This window comes from Struthio camelus, chromosome 16 (genome assembly GCF_040807025.1).
Source record: "Struthio camelus isolate bStrCam1 chromosome 16, bStrCam1.hap1, whole genome shotgun sequence".
Taxonomy (NCBI): domain Eukaryota; kingdom Metazoa; phylum Chordata; class Aves; order Struthioniformes; family Struthionidae; genus Struthio; species Struthio camelus.
In genome coordinates this window covers 10,487,250-10,504,442 of record NC_090957.1, presented here as the reverse complement: position 1 = coordinate 10,504,442, position 17,193 = coordinate 10,487,250, and the positions used below count along the sequence as shown (strand labels likewise).

The following is a 17,193-nucleotide window of genomic DNA, read 5'->3' as shown; positions in this document are numbered from 1 at the left end:
GACAGCTGAAATAGTGTGTGTGTGGGGTGGGGGGATGGTAGGTGAAGGAGAAGCAAGGAGGCAATGAGGGCAGCTGCCTCTGGGCCTGGGAAAAGCTTGGCCTGATCAGGAAGCAGCAAGGGTGAAGAGCAAGGTGGAGAGCAGCGGGGAGGAGAGGGGAAGAGAAGCAGGTGAGCATGGAGAAGTGAGGCTGAGGAGTGCAAAGCCTGAGTTTGCTCTGAGGACAGGCTTTTTTTCTGGTCTCTGAGAGGGAAGAGGTGGGGATGGCCAACCTGGTATGACCAAGCTTCCTTCTTTCTCCTTTCTTTCAACACACCTTCTCCACTTTCCTCCCTTCAGAAAGGATTTCTCAGTCCTTTGTGTATGGTGGAAAGGAGTTTGACTTGTGTTACTTAATACTGGCTATTGGAGTATGGGTTGCATTTGCCATTTCTCTCATGCCTTCTGCCTTGGGCTAGACTCTTTCAAGGTCAGTACTTCCTAGAGAGGAAGTCTTCTTGCTCCTTCTTGGGAGCTAGTTGTGCTTTATATTGTGATTCACTCAATGCTAGAGATCACTATAAAGATGTGGCCTCCCCATGTGTCATGAGGAGTTGCAGATTGCTTTGGATGTTGTGGCAATATTTCTGTAGATTGATGTGGCAAGAGGAAGGGCAAATTTCTTCACTAAACATCAGAGCGACCTTCAATAAATATCGGCCAAGGGTATTGATTTGACATAGCTGTCAAGTTCATTAACAAACTTATAACAGGGGCTATTTGAAGGAGTTGTTACTTTTTATAGACATGATAGATTTCCTAATAGATTAGATAGATAGATTTCTTAAGTTAATTTTCAATTAACAGTACAATTAGCAGAACTCTTTGCTATCCATAAATTGTCCTCATGGAGAATTGTTCCCTAGGGTGGAAGTCAGAAGTTTAAGAAATAGCAAAGAAAACAAACAAACTCTACCACAAAGAAAACAAAACTAACCTAATTAGGTCCCAGGAGATGCTTACTCCCAGCTTGATGTAGAAATTAAGTCAATACAATTGAATGGTTAAATATTGACTGATTTGTAGTATTCATATTGCTCCCTATTCAAAAGAGGTTTAGCTGGTTTTTTATTGACTTTTTAATCAATGCTTTATTTACATTGGTGTTTTAATTTCGTTATAAGCTTGCATTAATTGAGGTACCTCTCCTATATGCAGAGAGTAATAGGAAAACCAAACCAAACAAAAGAATATGCTTTTCCCATTCTCCAGAAGAGGTACGGACTGTGCTGTTTACACTTATTTAGTCTTGCAAAGGAAAAAGACATCATGAATTTATACTACTTAGACTGAGCACGAATTCTTTATTCTCTGCTTAGGTCAGCTCTGCCTCTGATTTCATTGCAAGATTTGTGAAAACAATAACTTGAGTCAACAGTATCTCATCAGGTTATTGATCAGATTCTGACAAATGCAGGGTTTAGATGTATTGGAAGATAAATGGAGGTCAATAAACAGAGAAATACCTAAGCTTGGGTTAGTCTCTGTCTCATCTGATGCTGTTCACCAGTGATAATATCACAAACTGAAGGGACCAGGCAGGGGTGGGTGCTGGTTCATCTTAGTGCTTCGGGCATTCACAGATTCATACAGGCTGGGCAGAACCAAGAGAGTTTGTCTATCGTTTTTTCCACCAACGTCTAAAGAAATAGGAATAGGCTTCATCCGGATAAATGTAAATGGCTAAAATTTAGATGTCTCCGTCTGAGTTAGTCTTCCTTTATGAGCAGCTGTGACTCCACAGAGTCTAGAACACAATCAGGATGAACCATTGTCACTATAACCTCCCTTAATAAGCAGTGGACTTCTACAGTGTAAAATGGCTGACAGTGGTTAAGGTGAACACTGCCTAGATAAAGGTGTTTTATGCTGTGGCTGAGATAAATCAGGGATGTTGTCTTCCAGGCCAACTGGCCTATGTGTTTTGATGAATCCACCTCCCTGGCTGTGCAGCTTTGTGGGACCAGGGTCAACGTGGTGCTTGTCAGAGACTCCATGGCGCTCTCGGCAAAAGGCTTCTTGTGTTTCTCCGCTGTGCGGTGCGCGCTTTGCCCCTGGGTGGACGTGGAGACGTGCAGCCTAATTTCCTTCTGCACATGCCAATAAAAAAGTAATTCCTAGTCCTGTTTCTCAGAGACAGCAAGAAGCCAGGCTACTACTTCTAGGCATTTTTTTTTTTTTTAAGCAGTTGCTCAGTAAATGCAAACTATTGCTCCTGGTTTGGGTTAGAGCAGAGGTTGGAGTAGCAAGCTCTGCTGAGAGATGAGGCTGAAAGCATCACCTTAGCACACTAGGAAAGTGAACAATTTTCTTTTGATACAGAAGAAGCCATTATTTCTTTAAGAGGCTATAAAGCCTTGTGATGAGGTCATGTCTTGGACAAGAGTGTGTTTGGAAGGCCACAAGGATGTTGTTATACCAAGACTTCTTTGTCAGGCAGCAAGTCTTACAAAGCTGGACTGTTCAGATATAAAGGATTTTCACTGATGAGGTCACTGTGACTGGAAGGATTCTGATATCACTGGGGTCACAATAACTTTAATAATGCATTATTTCACGCATAGAAGTGATATAGACATAAATGAATTTGTTTAGCCAATGAAATAAGGTGTCCTACATGTATTAAGAAATGTCTATGAATAAACAAATCAGTTAGTTGGGATTGTAAAAGGCTATATTTAAGCAGTAGGTTTTTGGAGCTGTCTCCCAGACGATACTTTTACATCTGTTGATCGTAATCTGTCAGACCAAGGAGACTGTGAGCTATAAAGGGATAACAGTTTGCCTTGTAAGAATGCTTCATTAATTTTTATTAACACTGGCTGTTAACTCGACCTGCTGGTATCTGCTTAGCTCAGCCTGGGGCATTCTGTAACAATTTCAGTGCAAGTGTTCAGAGCTGAACCTAGTGAAAGGGATAAGTAACTAAACATCGCTGAGCTCACACCGCATGTATTGAAGAAGATGTCTTTATTGTTTATTGTGAAGGCACCAGCCTGTCAATATATCATAAACCAAATTTAGAAAGAATTAAATGTTAATCCCTCTTTGGGAGTGTGGAGTTGGCACGATTGCAGCAATAATACGACCTTTGTGCTAAAGCAGGATTTTTCTGATAGATCAGGTTAGTGGTTCAGCTAATCTGTTAAAGAAACACTATATTTACTTAGGGTGTTGAAGGTTGGTTTGGGTCACTGGAAAGCCAGTAATGATTTTAACTTTGCCATCTTCTACATAAAGGAACCTTTTTGTTTGTGCAAGGTCACTCCTTGATTTGGATAAGAACACTTGAAATAATTACTATTGTGATCTGAACTCCAACTTCCCATCTGACAAATGTCAGCTGTCTGTACCCTAAATTCTCAGAAGCAATTTATCACAGCAGCAGCACTGTAACTGCTTTCCCAAGAAATAAAAATGATTCGTAGTAGCCCCCTAGCATTCTACCTACATCTTTCTATGGGTCTTTCACGGAGACCAGTGTAAGCAAATCCATATGCTCAACATTTCTACAATTTTGGCACAGTGTCCTTCTTGAGTTTCTTCCCTGCTGTCCTCCAGCTGATGCTTGTTTTTGCTCTTTATAGGGAACAAACATTTTAAAATAATTGCTAGGTTAATTTGTCCAAGAGGCATTAACAGTCTCCAAATGAATAGGACAGTAGCTAACTGATCTAAAAATGCTCTCTCAAATTTCAGAGATGTAATAATGATGAATACTCAGAGAAGGTGGTTGAAGGTCTTCAGAAGTAAAATGTAGGTTATACATTCTGCAGTACATTTAATTTCGGCAGGACGGGGTTGGCAGAGCCTAGTCTGGAGCCTGTTTCCAGCACTTGGCGCTGTCTTTCACTGTGAGAAACAATTCGCATCTTCTTCAGTATTTTTCAGGCTTTTAGATTCTTTCTCGTTTGAAATGAGGGAAGACAGTAAAATTGGCACCAGTAGGAGGTGGCACAGCATGGTAAGAAGCAGCTTACCCTCTCCCTCTGATCTTATAGCCTTGGTCATTAGCTTCTTCATGCATCTTTCCTGGTCTGGCTGTTCACAAAGTCTCCAGTCTTCTACTTCTACAGAAAAGTTTCCCTTAAGGATAGGGATAGTTTCACATAGCAAGTGATACCTTCACCCCAGAGACAATAGACCATTCTGCATGGAGGCAGGAGATTGAAGCTGTGGGTCTTCCAAACACACCTCAGTTGCAGGTTGTGGAGTTAGTCTCGCCCATTCAGTACCATGGAGGTACATGCTGGTCCCCACCGCAGTTCTGTAAGCTAGAGCTTATGCCAGTTCCTAGGTCTCCTTATGGATGATATTTCAGATTTAGAAGTAAGACTTTCTCCCCCTTGCACAATGGGGAGAGTGTTTCTCTTCTTAATCGCAGCCAGGATGCTTGGGGATGCAGAATCTGGCCCCTGATCACTAATGGTCTGTCTGGTTACTTAATGACAGGATACAGAGCGCTAAATGCATTGCTAGCAGCCTGACCCAGGCATGCAAGATGGAGAGGAGTTTAAGGAGGCTGAATGAAATGAAGACAAACAGCAGTAACTGATAACGCGACAGTGGAAATACAAAAGCTGCATTCTTCCCCCATGAAGAATGTGAGGCTAATGAATTGCTTGTTCATACTCTATCTGAAATCATATTTATATAAATGAACATGATTCTTTTAATTTTGATAATATGCAGATGGCAGGGTTTCTGGTGTTGGCCCAGAACTCCTGGAGCCACCCGTGCGTGTGGACATGCCAGGTCATAGGATGAGCTCCCCAAATGCTCAGCAGCGTTCAGTGGAGCCAATGGGAAGTATGCTTTTGCTATTCAATTCACATATCTTACTGAACATGCAGATGAGTTTAATTTATGTTTAATCAGCCTCTGCAAACAGCAATCACTTGAGAGGGTTTCCATATAACATGCAGTGATTACCCTTATTATAGCAGTACTACTCGTACTGCCAAAGCTGGGGTCTCTCATCCCCTCCATTCGAAATCCTGAGCTTCAGGATGTTTTAAAGCTTTAATGCTTTCCAGGCTGCAACTTGTCATACTAGACAGGAGGAAGATGAACTATAGACAAATCAGGAAATGACTTTGTAGCAACCATACTACAGTCATGGTCTCCATGGGCTTCACTGTCTTTGCTGAGCACTCTGGCCGGACCCAGACCTTCTGTTAAGAAATTGTTGGGCTTTTCACTCCTAGAATTTAATCTCACATCAACAAATTAAAACTTTGTAGGCTCTTTTTTGTAAGAGTTGTGTAGGCAAAGGTGGGATGTGTCTCCCTTAACTGTAGCAACAGAGAGAAGACACATGGAGTCTGAGCTTTCCCTTTGCAGTCAGTGCAGGGAAAGATATGCTGGGACTGAGCGAGTCAAGATGCCTCTGGGAGCACTTTGTCCCAGCCCGCTGTAATGGGAATCGAGATGCCAGCTGAGCTGCTGCTGTCTGCCTCACCCCTAGCAACAAGTAGGTGAACCTACCTGTACAAGGGACCCTTAATGCCAAGTATTTGCAGTACTCATGGTTTAGCTCTAGGATTCGTGTGTTCAATATTTCGGCCCTCCACTCTTGTGGAAAAAAAGCTTCTGCTTACCAAAAAGTGATGAACGACTATTAGCTAACATGTCAAAACCAGCCATGTAGTGCCTAGTTTTATGCCTGCAGAGGATTATTCTGGCACCTCCAGTGGAGCGGAACGTTACCAGCAGATCAGACTTGATGACTTCAGAAGGATAGAGGCCGAAAAATCAATGAACTGAGGCAGAGACCTGATTTTTGTGAAACTTGCTTGTGATGCAGAGAAAGAAGAGCTGGAGCTTTTATGCATCTTAATATGGTGCTTTTCCATCCCAGAGCTTTTGTTATTTGTTTGTGTTTGCATTTGAGTTCAGACCTAAAAGTACTCTACCATCAGCAAGCATGCAGGGGAGCAGCGCTATTTTTCTTGCCCAAAGTAGAGGTAGCCTCAGCCAGAGATGGGAAGCACTGCTTCAAAAAGAGGTTCTCAGGCCTGTCTATGCACAGCAACAGGACACTGAAAATTTGCTTGCGTGCACCATCAGCATCGTGCCACAGGTTGCTGACCCCTAGTTTATGCTGGTGCATTGAATTTCTGTCTCTAGTTACATTTTTGGTCATCCTGTGATTATCTCAGCTTTCTCTCATCATATAGAGAACATATATACATATTTTTGACAGCTTAGTCTGAAAGTCAACTCATTATGGGCAAGTAGAAATCTAAATGGAAATCAGGGTTAAAAGACATCTGTTACAGTGTTTGGCGTGTGTGCACTTGGCATCTTCAGTCTGTGATACTTACATACTGTTACAACGGGATTTGTGCTCAGTGGCAGTTTTAGTGGATTTAACATCTTGCCTTTTAAAGGAGGTGGCGGGGGGGGGCAGGACCTTAGTTCATTGCAAATGTTATTATATAGACAATGAAATGGTCATTCCCTTTTAGCCAGTCATAAGAAACATAGATGACATTGGAAACACCAGCTTTCAGCCATTCCTGCTCTTTCAGCCATTCCTACTCTACATCTCTAGCAGTTGCTTAATTTTATCTTCTCCTTTCCTCTCCCTTTGCTCCCCCAAATCTTTCCTAGCCTTAACATCTGGCATGAAAGCATTCCAGCTCCCAAATAGACAGTCTCCTTTCCGAGCAAAGACTGAGAATGGAAATTGCTAATGCAAACTATGCCTGTTTCAGAAAGCTGCAAAAAAGTGGAAGTGGGGAGACTGATGTGGAGCATTCAGCAACCTCACTGCTAGCAGCAGCGATCAACATCTGCTGTAATTACTTTCTTTAGAACGTTACAAATGTGCTGATAATTTTAGTGGGAAAAAGAATAAATGGGAAAAGATATGGAAGATACTCTTGGTGAATTTTTTAATTAAAATGTTTTTGATTTTTAAGAAACTCTTAAAGTAGCAATTAAAATAAGATGATATTAGTCTATGCTTACACAGGAAAGCCTTGCCAGTGTTAACTAGCTTTTACCAAATAAATTGCTGCTTCTGGATTTGCATTAGCAAATAATTTCTGTAGATGTTAATCAGGAAGAAGTGTATATTGAGGGGACGAGATCCTAGCCGCAAAACCAGCTTGTGGGTCATGGGCAGAGTGTGTGTAATGGTAGGGAAGTGTTCTGTCTAATTAAAGGCACTGTCTGCTGGGAGTTCTGAGCTTTGGGAGTCCATCGATGACAAGAGATTTTAGACTAGACCATGTCTGAACTTTATTTAGACTAAGAATCTTAAAACAGGAAAGCCTTACTTCTTCAGCATTTGTATTTCAGTAATTAAATATGAGGTCTTGGCTAGACTCTCTTTAAACAAAGCAAAAGAGCCAGGGTGTGAAATAATGTGCTATATGATGACCTAATCAAGTCCCAGTAAGTCTGGGAATGTTTCCACTGGCTCCCTGGGAGCTGGATTGGACCCATGCAGCCATTCCTGCCCATTGCCAGTGCCGCTCCAGGGACAGCAGGCTCCTGAAACCTCCCAGTGGGGCACAGCTGAAGGATCAAGCTTTTCAGTGCTATCTTTCCCCTCTTTTTTCTCTGCTGAATGGATAGCATTAAAACGACATGTGAGCTAAACAGGCTTTGGAAGACTTGGAAGAGTGGTCATGTTTGTGGGCTCTTTTTATGGTGGGATAAAGCAGTTTGGTCTCAGTTCAAATGTCATATGCTTTTCTCTTTTAAAGTTTGTCTCCCTCAGTCAGTGAAGTTTTCCCAATGGTATCATACTAAACTGTTAGGCACAGTGCTTTTCCTCACTGGAGGCTGATGGGAAAAGATGATGTGTTTTAGCAACGATGCCAGTGAATTTCAGCTCCTGAATTTTCTGGTTGCTGAAATGCAGAGTACAGACACGGTTTCAATGAGGACATTGACTGCAATGGTGTGCATGTGAACACTGGTTGCAGTGCAGAGCTGAGTGGTGTAGAGCTGGTATCTCCGTCCAGTAGTGAATTTCTTCAGTTACTCATTTGTTCTTCAATTACTCATTCATTCCTATAATAAATGTACAGGAATCCCTACAATAAATTATTTGATTCATTCCTGTAATGAATTCAAGCTCATGCCTTACATATGCACTTACAAGATGTAAGTGTATTGAGGAATACTCTAAGAGGTCAACCTGAGTATACGTTATCTTTTTTTTAACTATCAGATCACGAGTTTTGTAAACGTTTCCCACATCACTTGTTTTTCAGTAGTAATCCATGCACAGATAATTGCTCATAGCAAAATTGGTGATGGTTCCAGAAACAAGGAATACTATCTGAGCTACCAGGCTGTTTTCCAACTTGCTTGCAATTAATAAACAACGTGAGTCCATGAACCCGAATGTGATCCATTTTGTTGTCTGGGGAAAACCATTCATGTTTTCAGAGTTTAAATGAAGGAAACAGAAATGCTAATCTTGTAAAAATGGTCAGGGTCAGGGAAAGCATTACAGTTCTGTTCCAAGCACATGGTAGAGATGATACAAAAGTGGAAGATGGTGATCCCCACAGGCATGGCAAGAGCTTTGGGGATTGTAGTGTTTATCCTAGTAGCCCTGTGCATGGTGGCTCCTCCTGGGCGAAGACTACTTGCCTACATCAGGTTTTTCCTTTTAAGGTTCAATTTGGGCATTGCTACAGACAATTTAGGGGAGAATCATTAACTTCATTCTTATCTCCTCCAGTCAAATGACTTCACACAGAGAAGCAGTAGCTGTGTATGCTGACCTACGCTGAAATGAAGAGAGCTAGATTTGCTAGCAGAGGAGCTGCTCTTCATTGGAACTAGTGTGTCCGGACACGTGAGCATGGTTTAGCCATGCAGAGCAGCTTTCATGAAATAAAGCCTTGGCAGTGGCAGAGATGGGAGTAAACCCTATGGTCAGTGTACTCTTCAAAGCAGTAAAGACCTGGACTCGGCCCCTCTGAGCTCAGAGTAACAGGTCCGTGATGTTCTGGTAGCTGTAAGAAAAGGTTTTCGAGCCTTTTAGCAAGGGACATAACACAGCACATTGCATGGTCTGATCTTCCTCTTTGAGATCTGCATGTGGTGCCCACCAGCCGTGCAGGTTGAGGTTTTGACTTCTACCACTTCAGAGGAGAAGTGAAATTCCTCTCTCTGAAATACTAATGAGTCCTGTGCTGTTCTCCAAGCGGTGAGCAGGCAATGCATCTATTCAGCCAGGAGCTCTTTTTGTAATAACAGGGTTTAAAATATGTAAATCTATTTTCAAAGCAAAAAATACCCCCAAACGTTCATGTATCCGTTAGAAGGAAGAGCGGGTCTCTGTCCTAATATTTTATGTAAATCTAGCTTTTGCTTTTGTACTTGGGCATGAATAAATATCAACAACTGCTTCAAAATGAGGAAAAAAGAAACTTCATCCCTCATCAAAAGAAAAGAAAAACCTTTATTTCTATTGCATAAATAATGGTAAAATCTTTTTATACAGATTATATATTTACAGTGGTGTTTGGTTAGAGGAAATGGCCGATACATATGGCATTCGGTTTTCCTTTATACACGCCTTTATACACTAGGGTAACTTGCAATAACATAGGATTTATTTAAGTTGCATGCCAAGTTAATTTATATTAATATTTACAGTGTTTTGTACAAAGTAGTTTTTTTTTTTTTAAACCATTATGCTGCTGACTTTGTGAGTTGTTTTCTGTAACTGAAATGCCATGACTTCGGTTAAAAAGCTAAAAGTAGTCAATTTTTAACAATGAATGAGAAATGACTTGAAAATGATGAGGGATGAAACAATGACAAAAAGGAGATGCCTATATTAGTGATGAACTTCCTAGAGATGAATGAGGAGGCATTGACTACTAAGATCCTGCTACGGATTATTAAATAGCAACAGGCTGGATTCTGGGCTTCTTCCAGTTTAAATCAATTAACTCTCATGAGTTACTTCTGATTTACTCTGGAAAATGAGAGGAGCTTTAGCTCTCTTCCTCTCCTCCACCCCAGTTAAAATTTGAGAGAACAAGAGCTGCTGAAAGAAGCTGAGATAACTTTGGCTCTTCTGACAGAGGTGATAGGAAATTTAGTAGCATTCTGGAGTTGGCGCAATATGAAAATAGCATTTGTTTAGAGATTACTGTTAGATGGCAATGCTGGGGGCCTGATACTGCAAACGTGAGCAGTATGTTTGGGTTTGGTGGGACTGCTCACAGGAGTGATAAGACACGCCTAAGTGCTGGCAAGACTGGAGGGGATAGCTACTAGGGCTTGCTCACCAACTTCAAAAGGGATGGTCAAATGTTGACATCTTGGCTGATTAAGACAGAAGACTAGCTGATATGGGAAAATTGCGTTACTGATCTCACCTAAAGCATAGTAAAACTAGTGGTGTTTGAAGCCGCTTATTCATGATGCTGGCAAAGACTGACTATGAACTACTGTAGAAAACAATTGGTTGGAAAATGGCAATTTCATTTAGTAATGCTCTTCCAGGCTATGAAGTATTCTGGTCTGTCTTGAAAGAAAATAAAAAACATAAGGAATTTTCATAATCAAACTGTCGAGTACTAATTTTTAGATTCAGAGGATTTCCTTTTTCTCCTTTCTCCCTCTTCTACCTTCTGGAGCTGAAATTCTTTCCTGGTGAAGAATGTCAAATTGAGGCAGTTTTTCAGACTTTTGCCACTGGAGAGGTGAGAATAGAGTACTCTTCCAATTAAAATGTTGTTGTCAAATTTTCTGTCCATCTTGTTCTCAGTGAAGCATCTAAGGATCTTACAGCTGCCTAAAACATCCTACTTGAATTGCAGAAAAACAAGATTTGCTCCAGATAATAACAGACAACATAGAGAGATGAAAATGTTTTGAGCCTTTTCCTGTGTATTAAATTCCTTAGTTCCTGGGAAAGTATATAGGTTTTAAGTGATGCCAGGGAAATGTAATTGTACTGTCCGAATGCACTACAGTAAAATAATAGATGGAAAACCAGCAAGTTCTGTACATCTTCATCTCTGGAATGTAAGCGTGATTCAGAGCCAAGAAAAAAGGTACTTTATCATAATCTTGTATTAGGAAAGTTAGGTTTTCTTCTTTCAAATAGTCATCTATAAAGCAGAAGCTAAATAATTTATTACACGGGTGGATAAAATAGGGAACTTCATTCTTAGTGATCTTAATGTATTCCTCCTACTGCTTCTCTTCTCACAGATCTAAGTCTGACTCGGAACGGTGAACCTTTTGCTTTTGTGCGATGACAGGCCTTCGCAGCTCTGCGCATGCGCACATTACGCATGAGGCTAGAGAGCTTTTCGTGCAGTGTCTTTACACCAGGCACCTTGCAAAGGAATGTGTCTTCTCAAGCAGAGCCAGCACTGGACATGGGTGGCCATCACAGTCCTGTGGTGTGTCCCAGGAGATGTTCTGGTCTTCTGGGGCAGGCAGAAACATACGGTTTTTGTGGAAGAATATTCTTATGCTTTACACAGAATAAAGTATATGTCAGTAGGTACTTTGCTCATTGAACTCTGTCACACAAACTTCATCCATCCATCCTTCCTAGCAGCATCCTTGGGAATGCTTTCTACCTTCTTTTTGATTTGACTCCTTGCTATCTAATGTCATATGGGAGAGGACCATCCAAAATGAAAGAGAATTACTTTTTCCTCATCAATTGTATTTTTTATCCTATACGACCTCTTCAAGCTTGAGGACCAAATTCTCCCTAACAGAGGAGAGCATTTCCAGTTGCACGCGCTGCTTGTGGTTTTTAATTCTCCTTTAAATTAGTGCTGATACTGTCTCTGATCTGAAATGTCTCTCCCAGTGGCTGAGTTAAAGTCAGTGAGAGGGTCAGGCCTGAGGCCCTGATGAAGTCCTCAGGTTGTGCAGTCCGTCGTGCGCAGCAGCCTGCTCGCCCAGGGCCACTGCTGGTGCCAGGCAGCTCTCGTCCCGCCAGGGAACTCCTCAGCTGTGGCTTTTTTTTTTGCTGCTGACGTTATTATATGGCTTTGAATGTGGCAGGTACGCAATGCTCCTTCAGCAGTTTTTGCTTTGCCTGGCTGTAATTAGCTTCTCTGTGGTCTCCGATGTATTTTGGACCACCACATGCTTGCAGTTTCCTCACTGGCTTCTCCAGGAGCAGATGCTTTGCACTGCCTGAAAATTAGGATTTACCTTCACAGTTAAAGCCACAAATGGTTATCCTGAGCAGTGCCTCCCCTCAGCGATGCAGACCTGTGCCTTGTATGAGCAATAATCCAAATCTTTCCCATCAAAGATCGAGCGATCCCTCAGCTACAAATCTGCTCACACTGGTTCAAACCAAAGGACCTCAACAAGCCTGGGAGAGGCACTCACCTGTGCCATGCAGTGGCTGACACTGCGTTGATTTAGCTTGCTCCCAAACTAAAGAAAACCCAAACCAAGCCTCTCTCAAACTAAAACAACTATGTCCACTCCAAAGCTTTCCCTGTATCTCATTCTCTTTAATTTCATTTCATACCTTTTTTTTTTTTTTTTGGCCTAAGTCAAGACAGATGTCTTTGGGATACTCAGAATTTGCTAATAATCCGTGAGCTGAAACATTGTCCAAAGCTGTTTAAGAGCTGGTTGTCCAGCCTTGGTTTGGCTGGTGAGCATGTGTTAACTCGCTGCATGTCTCTATGACACTGTGGCACACATGTCACGAACAGTGAGTGTTGCCATAGCAATATCCCTTTCCTACAGAATTGTAGTGCTGAAAAGACACTTAAATTCTCATGTAACTGGCAAAAGCATAAGTTTAGTGCTTTTTCTGACAGCTCTACCTAGCACTGCTGCAGTCTGGGTATTTTTTAAAGTATGAATGTTAATTAGCACTTAAATAGTTTTTTTTTTTAAGTATGGAATGTGGGGTTTTTTATTTTTATTTCTTTGATTCTTCTACTTTCTTCCCCCTAAGCTTTTGCCATCAGGTTCCAATCAAAATTTTACTGCTCTATTTTTATCTACTGTCTGTTAAAGCAACAAAAAGCCCTTTTTTTCCCTCTTGTGTAGAAGCAAAAAAAAAAAAAAAAAAAGATAAATGGATGTTACATAAATGGAGCCAGGGAGGTAGAGAGGAGACACGGGTCCAATACTGAAAGCTGTTGGCTAGGAAGGGCAGAAAAGTGTTGATAGAAAGCTTACTAGGAGAGGGAATGGCTTGGCCTGATCCCATCTCGCATTGCCGCTAGCTACTGGAAGAGCCTGACTGATTATGAAAAGGAATGTCTTCAAGACAAATTTAAGTAAAGGAAGGCAACTCTAGGAACAGAAGGATGTCCTCTGGCAATACATGACACTGATTCAAAATGAATACATTGGGTTCCCCCCAGGGGAAACACCAAAAATAAAAAAAAGCCAATAAAACTCCCAATCCTGTACCTGGCAAAATCAGTGGGAAGTTTTTCAATAAACTCTACTGACCTCAGGCTATGGCTTTTACCAATATATTAATTATAGGTTTGATTTGACAAGTGGAGTTTGAAGATGAAGAATTACACTGAAAAGTGACTGTATTTACAAAGCTTTTTATGCAGCATGCATGTAGAAATTGTGGAGGCTTCCAGAAAGCTTAAAGGAATGAAAAAGATTATCTTGTCTGTAAGGTAGCTCTATAATAATTGGAGTCTGGCTGGTTTTAGCTGACAGATGAGTGTGATCTATGAGTATTAGCTTGCGTTTCTGGAGGAAGCAGAGAGCCACCATTCTGCCCTGTGGGGCTGTGCCTACCGACTGGGTTGGCAGCATGGTGCCTACCTCTCCGTCGCTCCGTGTCCGTGCTGCTCTGCCCATTGCTGTCGGGCACATGCACTAGCTGGTGCTGGTCCCAGTGCACTCCAGCATAGCTCCAAAGGATGGCTGAGGATTTCCCTGGTTAGCCCCATGGGTCTGCTCCAGCCCTGAGTGAAGCCACTAGGGAGTGCGACAGGTCCCGGATGGCCCCTATGACCCAGTTCAGTGCTCACATCTATACCCAAAGGCTCATTCCTGTCCATGAAGTGGAACAGGATACCAAAACCATCAAAACATCCTGGAGATAACTGCAAAAATCTTAATAAGCATCACTCAGTGGCAAGTAACATGTAGGTTTTCTTCGGCTGATGCCACCTTCTCACATGCTCCTGAAAATGTGGCTGACAGTTCCCTTATAAAGAACTCAAAGTTCCTTGTCTGCAATGTCCAGTACAGCAAGCACTGCAAATATACCTTGGTTCCCTGGTGATGTGAATCAAGCACTCAGAGCTTGCCTAAAATTTCTGTTGTTGGTTTGAAGTCTGCTGCTGCCCTATAGCAAATATAAATCTCTCCATCTTCTGGAATATGTAACAATTTTCGCAGAATATTTTGCAGTTGAACTCTATTAGTCACAGTAGATCAGAAATAAAGATGTATGCGTTTGTATTTGAGGCACAGGGAGAACTTCAAACCAGGCAGAAAAATAACTCAGCTACTCTGGAAAAGACAGCTTTCTTCTTCAACAATGGAGAGTGGGCACCAGAAAAAAGGTAATGTACTGGAGGTAGGCGACTAAAACAAACACACACATAAAGGCAAAATAAGAAGTGACATGAATTTAAAGAGGTCCTGGGAGACAAAACAGCGAGAAGTAGATTTTCAAATCAGGCTCCTAAAAAGCATGAGTTTAATGTTATAGATCAAGCTTGTAAGCAAAGAAAGACCTGAAATGAGTCTTTGGAACAGATCAAGGTTTAAGAAGATGGCTGCCATGTTGGACGAGGGAAGCTTGTGGTTTACAATCCCTTGGGAGCCATTCTGCCCCCTCCAGTGACACAGAAAAGAGTCATCTACACTTACAGGAGCAAGATCTCCCATTCCATGAAATTTCTGGAGCTAACCCAACTGGCAACATGAAGCTACCACAGCTCTTGGGTGTGGGTACCTTTGCGGACCTCCGAGGGAATGCTCCCCATGCTATCTCTGCAGAGCAACTGCCGGAAAGCTTCTCCCAAGACAGCAATGAAAATGGATCTCTCCCATTGGTGACACACAGTTGCACAGTTCATTCACAGGTAAATGTAAGGGTTGTGTTAAACTTAAAAGGAAAACAATTTCAAATGTAATCCTGGCTTCAGGTGCATGCAGTCCTTGGGTTTTCCACGGGACGTGTTGTGGCTCTTGTTTGCATCACTCCATCTTCTCCTTGCTGCTCATTAAACTCTCTTCCAGGAAAAATAACAAACACTTGCAGGATCTGAAAGTCTGACACACTACATAACATATGGTGGTATGCTCTAGTTTGATTCATTCTTTTCTTGCTGCAGGCTGCTTTTCAGCTTACCCTCTTTTGAGCCTATCCATGGGACAGATGAAGAGGCAGTGGTGGTGGAACGGCTCCTGGGAAAGAACTGCTGAGCGGTCAAAACTACACTCCACCACAAAGGCAAAAGCGTAACTTCTCCCATGAGAAGGTGTCTGACATGAAGGCTTCACTGCAGGCTAAAACCAGGGCATATAAAGTTAGATAAATAAAAATTGGGTGGACAAGGAGGAGGGAAAAGCTCGGAAAGAGCTTTCCTTGTGGTTTTTGGTCTCAGATAAGGTTATTCAAGACCAATATAAAGAAAGGGCAATACTCTTGGAAAGTAAATGTTGTTGAATATGCAGATGGGATCAAATACAGGGAGTTTTAACTGGCGCTGGTGGTTGCAGAGTCGGTTGGAAGACTGTGCATAAATCTCAGAAATGCCCATGTGTGAAAGTGGGTGGTGTTTTTAAGCCCTGATTCAAGGTGGAAATAATGGCAAACAGACTCATGCTAGCCGACAGTCTCGTGTGTCAAAGGCGGAGTTTATAGACCAAAAATAGAAAATTTGTATGATACTGGCAAGTTCTCTCTTTTTTTTTTAATTTGAAAATACTGTACAAGGATGCTCTAGCTCCCCTCTAATGCCATAAACTCAAAGGCATGGTCATAAGGGAAAAACAAAGTGAAGCTGAAGTACGTGAAATAAAACAAACAGGACTTGCTTGTGGCAATGCTACGATCAACTTCCTGGGAATGCGGGCCCGGTGGAGAGCTACGTGAAATAGTCAGTTGGGCCCTAGGTAAAAAGACAGCCACGCTGAAATAAGTCGTGAGGCTGTGCCTCCTTAAAACTGTAAAACAGATCGCTGGATGAAAGTGTCTTCCAAGTTACCATTGCTGTTTTGAAGCAGTAATTCGGGACTCCTGTATATTTTTTTTATTGCATTAGGAAACAAAACCTTTAAAGCATTAAGACAGCCCTTTTATGTCCCTGCCAAAAGGATGTAGTAGATTCACAAGACACATTACGCTGCTGGCCTCAGGCTCCTGTCGAATGTTGCTTTATCTGCCTGCCTCTGTCTCTTTCCCTTGTGAGAGTCGGTTCAGGAAAAGCTCACCCAGTGGCATGCGCATGCATGGTCAGTTTGGTTCACAGTGTCATGGTGAGAGGCTATTCCATGCCGCTCCGGAGGATCTGGTTGGCCGCAATCAACATCACGCTTATAATAAAGGCCATGGCAAATGCACAGATAAGGCTCTTCCGTACGCAGGTCTGTCTGTTCTGCTTCTGCGCATGCACTACAGTAGGAAAAAGCAGGAAAAAAGGAAAGATGAGCTACTCGGCCCAAGGAACATTTTTGCTTTCCACCAGTTTCTGCTATATCATCTGAGCTCGGATGTCCTTCCTTTGTCTCAACGTATACCTGGCATATAACCTTCTACTCCATCACTCAGAGATCCTCCCATGCCCATGCTGACCAAGTCTTACCTTTCCTTGGAGACTATTATGGGGTGAGTACTGGAGGGACACTTCTAAATAATCTACCTTACTTTTTATTACTTCCAAACCAATTTTCCTATTAGATATCCCCCCCCCCTTCATACTGCAGGAAGTCCTTCCTTGACTTTTCAACCATTCAAATGCTTGCAGATATATAAGAGTTTCAGTTCATCTTTTCAGTTCTTTTGAGTTCTTCATGAAGTTTTCTCTGCAGTTTCTCTGCAGTTATTTAATCAGACATATTGATCTTCTGTGAATCCCCTTAGACTCGTCTAGGCAGTTATGGGTCACCTGGGAATGAGCAGAGATTGACGATGTGCTCTGTGACAACACTTTAAAAAACACTGTGATAGCTCCCATGAGTATGCAC

At 42.0% G+C, this 17,193-nt stretch overlaps 1 protein-coding gene across 3 annotated transcripts in view; it reads right to left on the bottom strand.

Moving 5' to 3' along the window:
• Positions 1 to 9,452: 9,452 nt before the first annotated feature.
• The window catches only part of CALN1 (calneuron 1), a 177,332-nt gene continuing 169,591 nt past the window's right edge, over positions 9,453 to 17,193 (bottom strand). For all 3 annotated transcript variants that reach the window (XM_009678157.2, XM_068910011.1, XM_009678158.2), the window contains one exon: positions 9,453 to 16,621. In XM_009678157.2, coding sequence (XP_009676452.1) covers positions 16,494 to 16,621 — 128 coding nt within the window. In that variant the 3' untranslated portion in view covers positions 9,453 to 16,493. The remainder of the gene's footprint in view (positions 16,622 to 17,193) is intronic.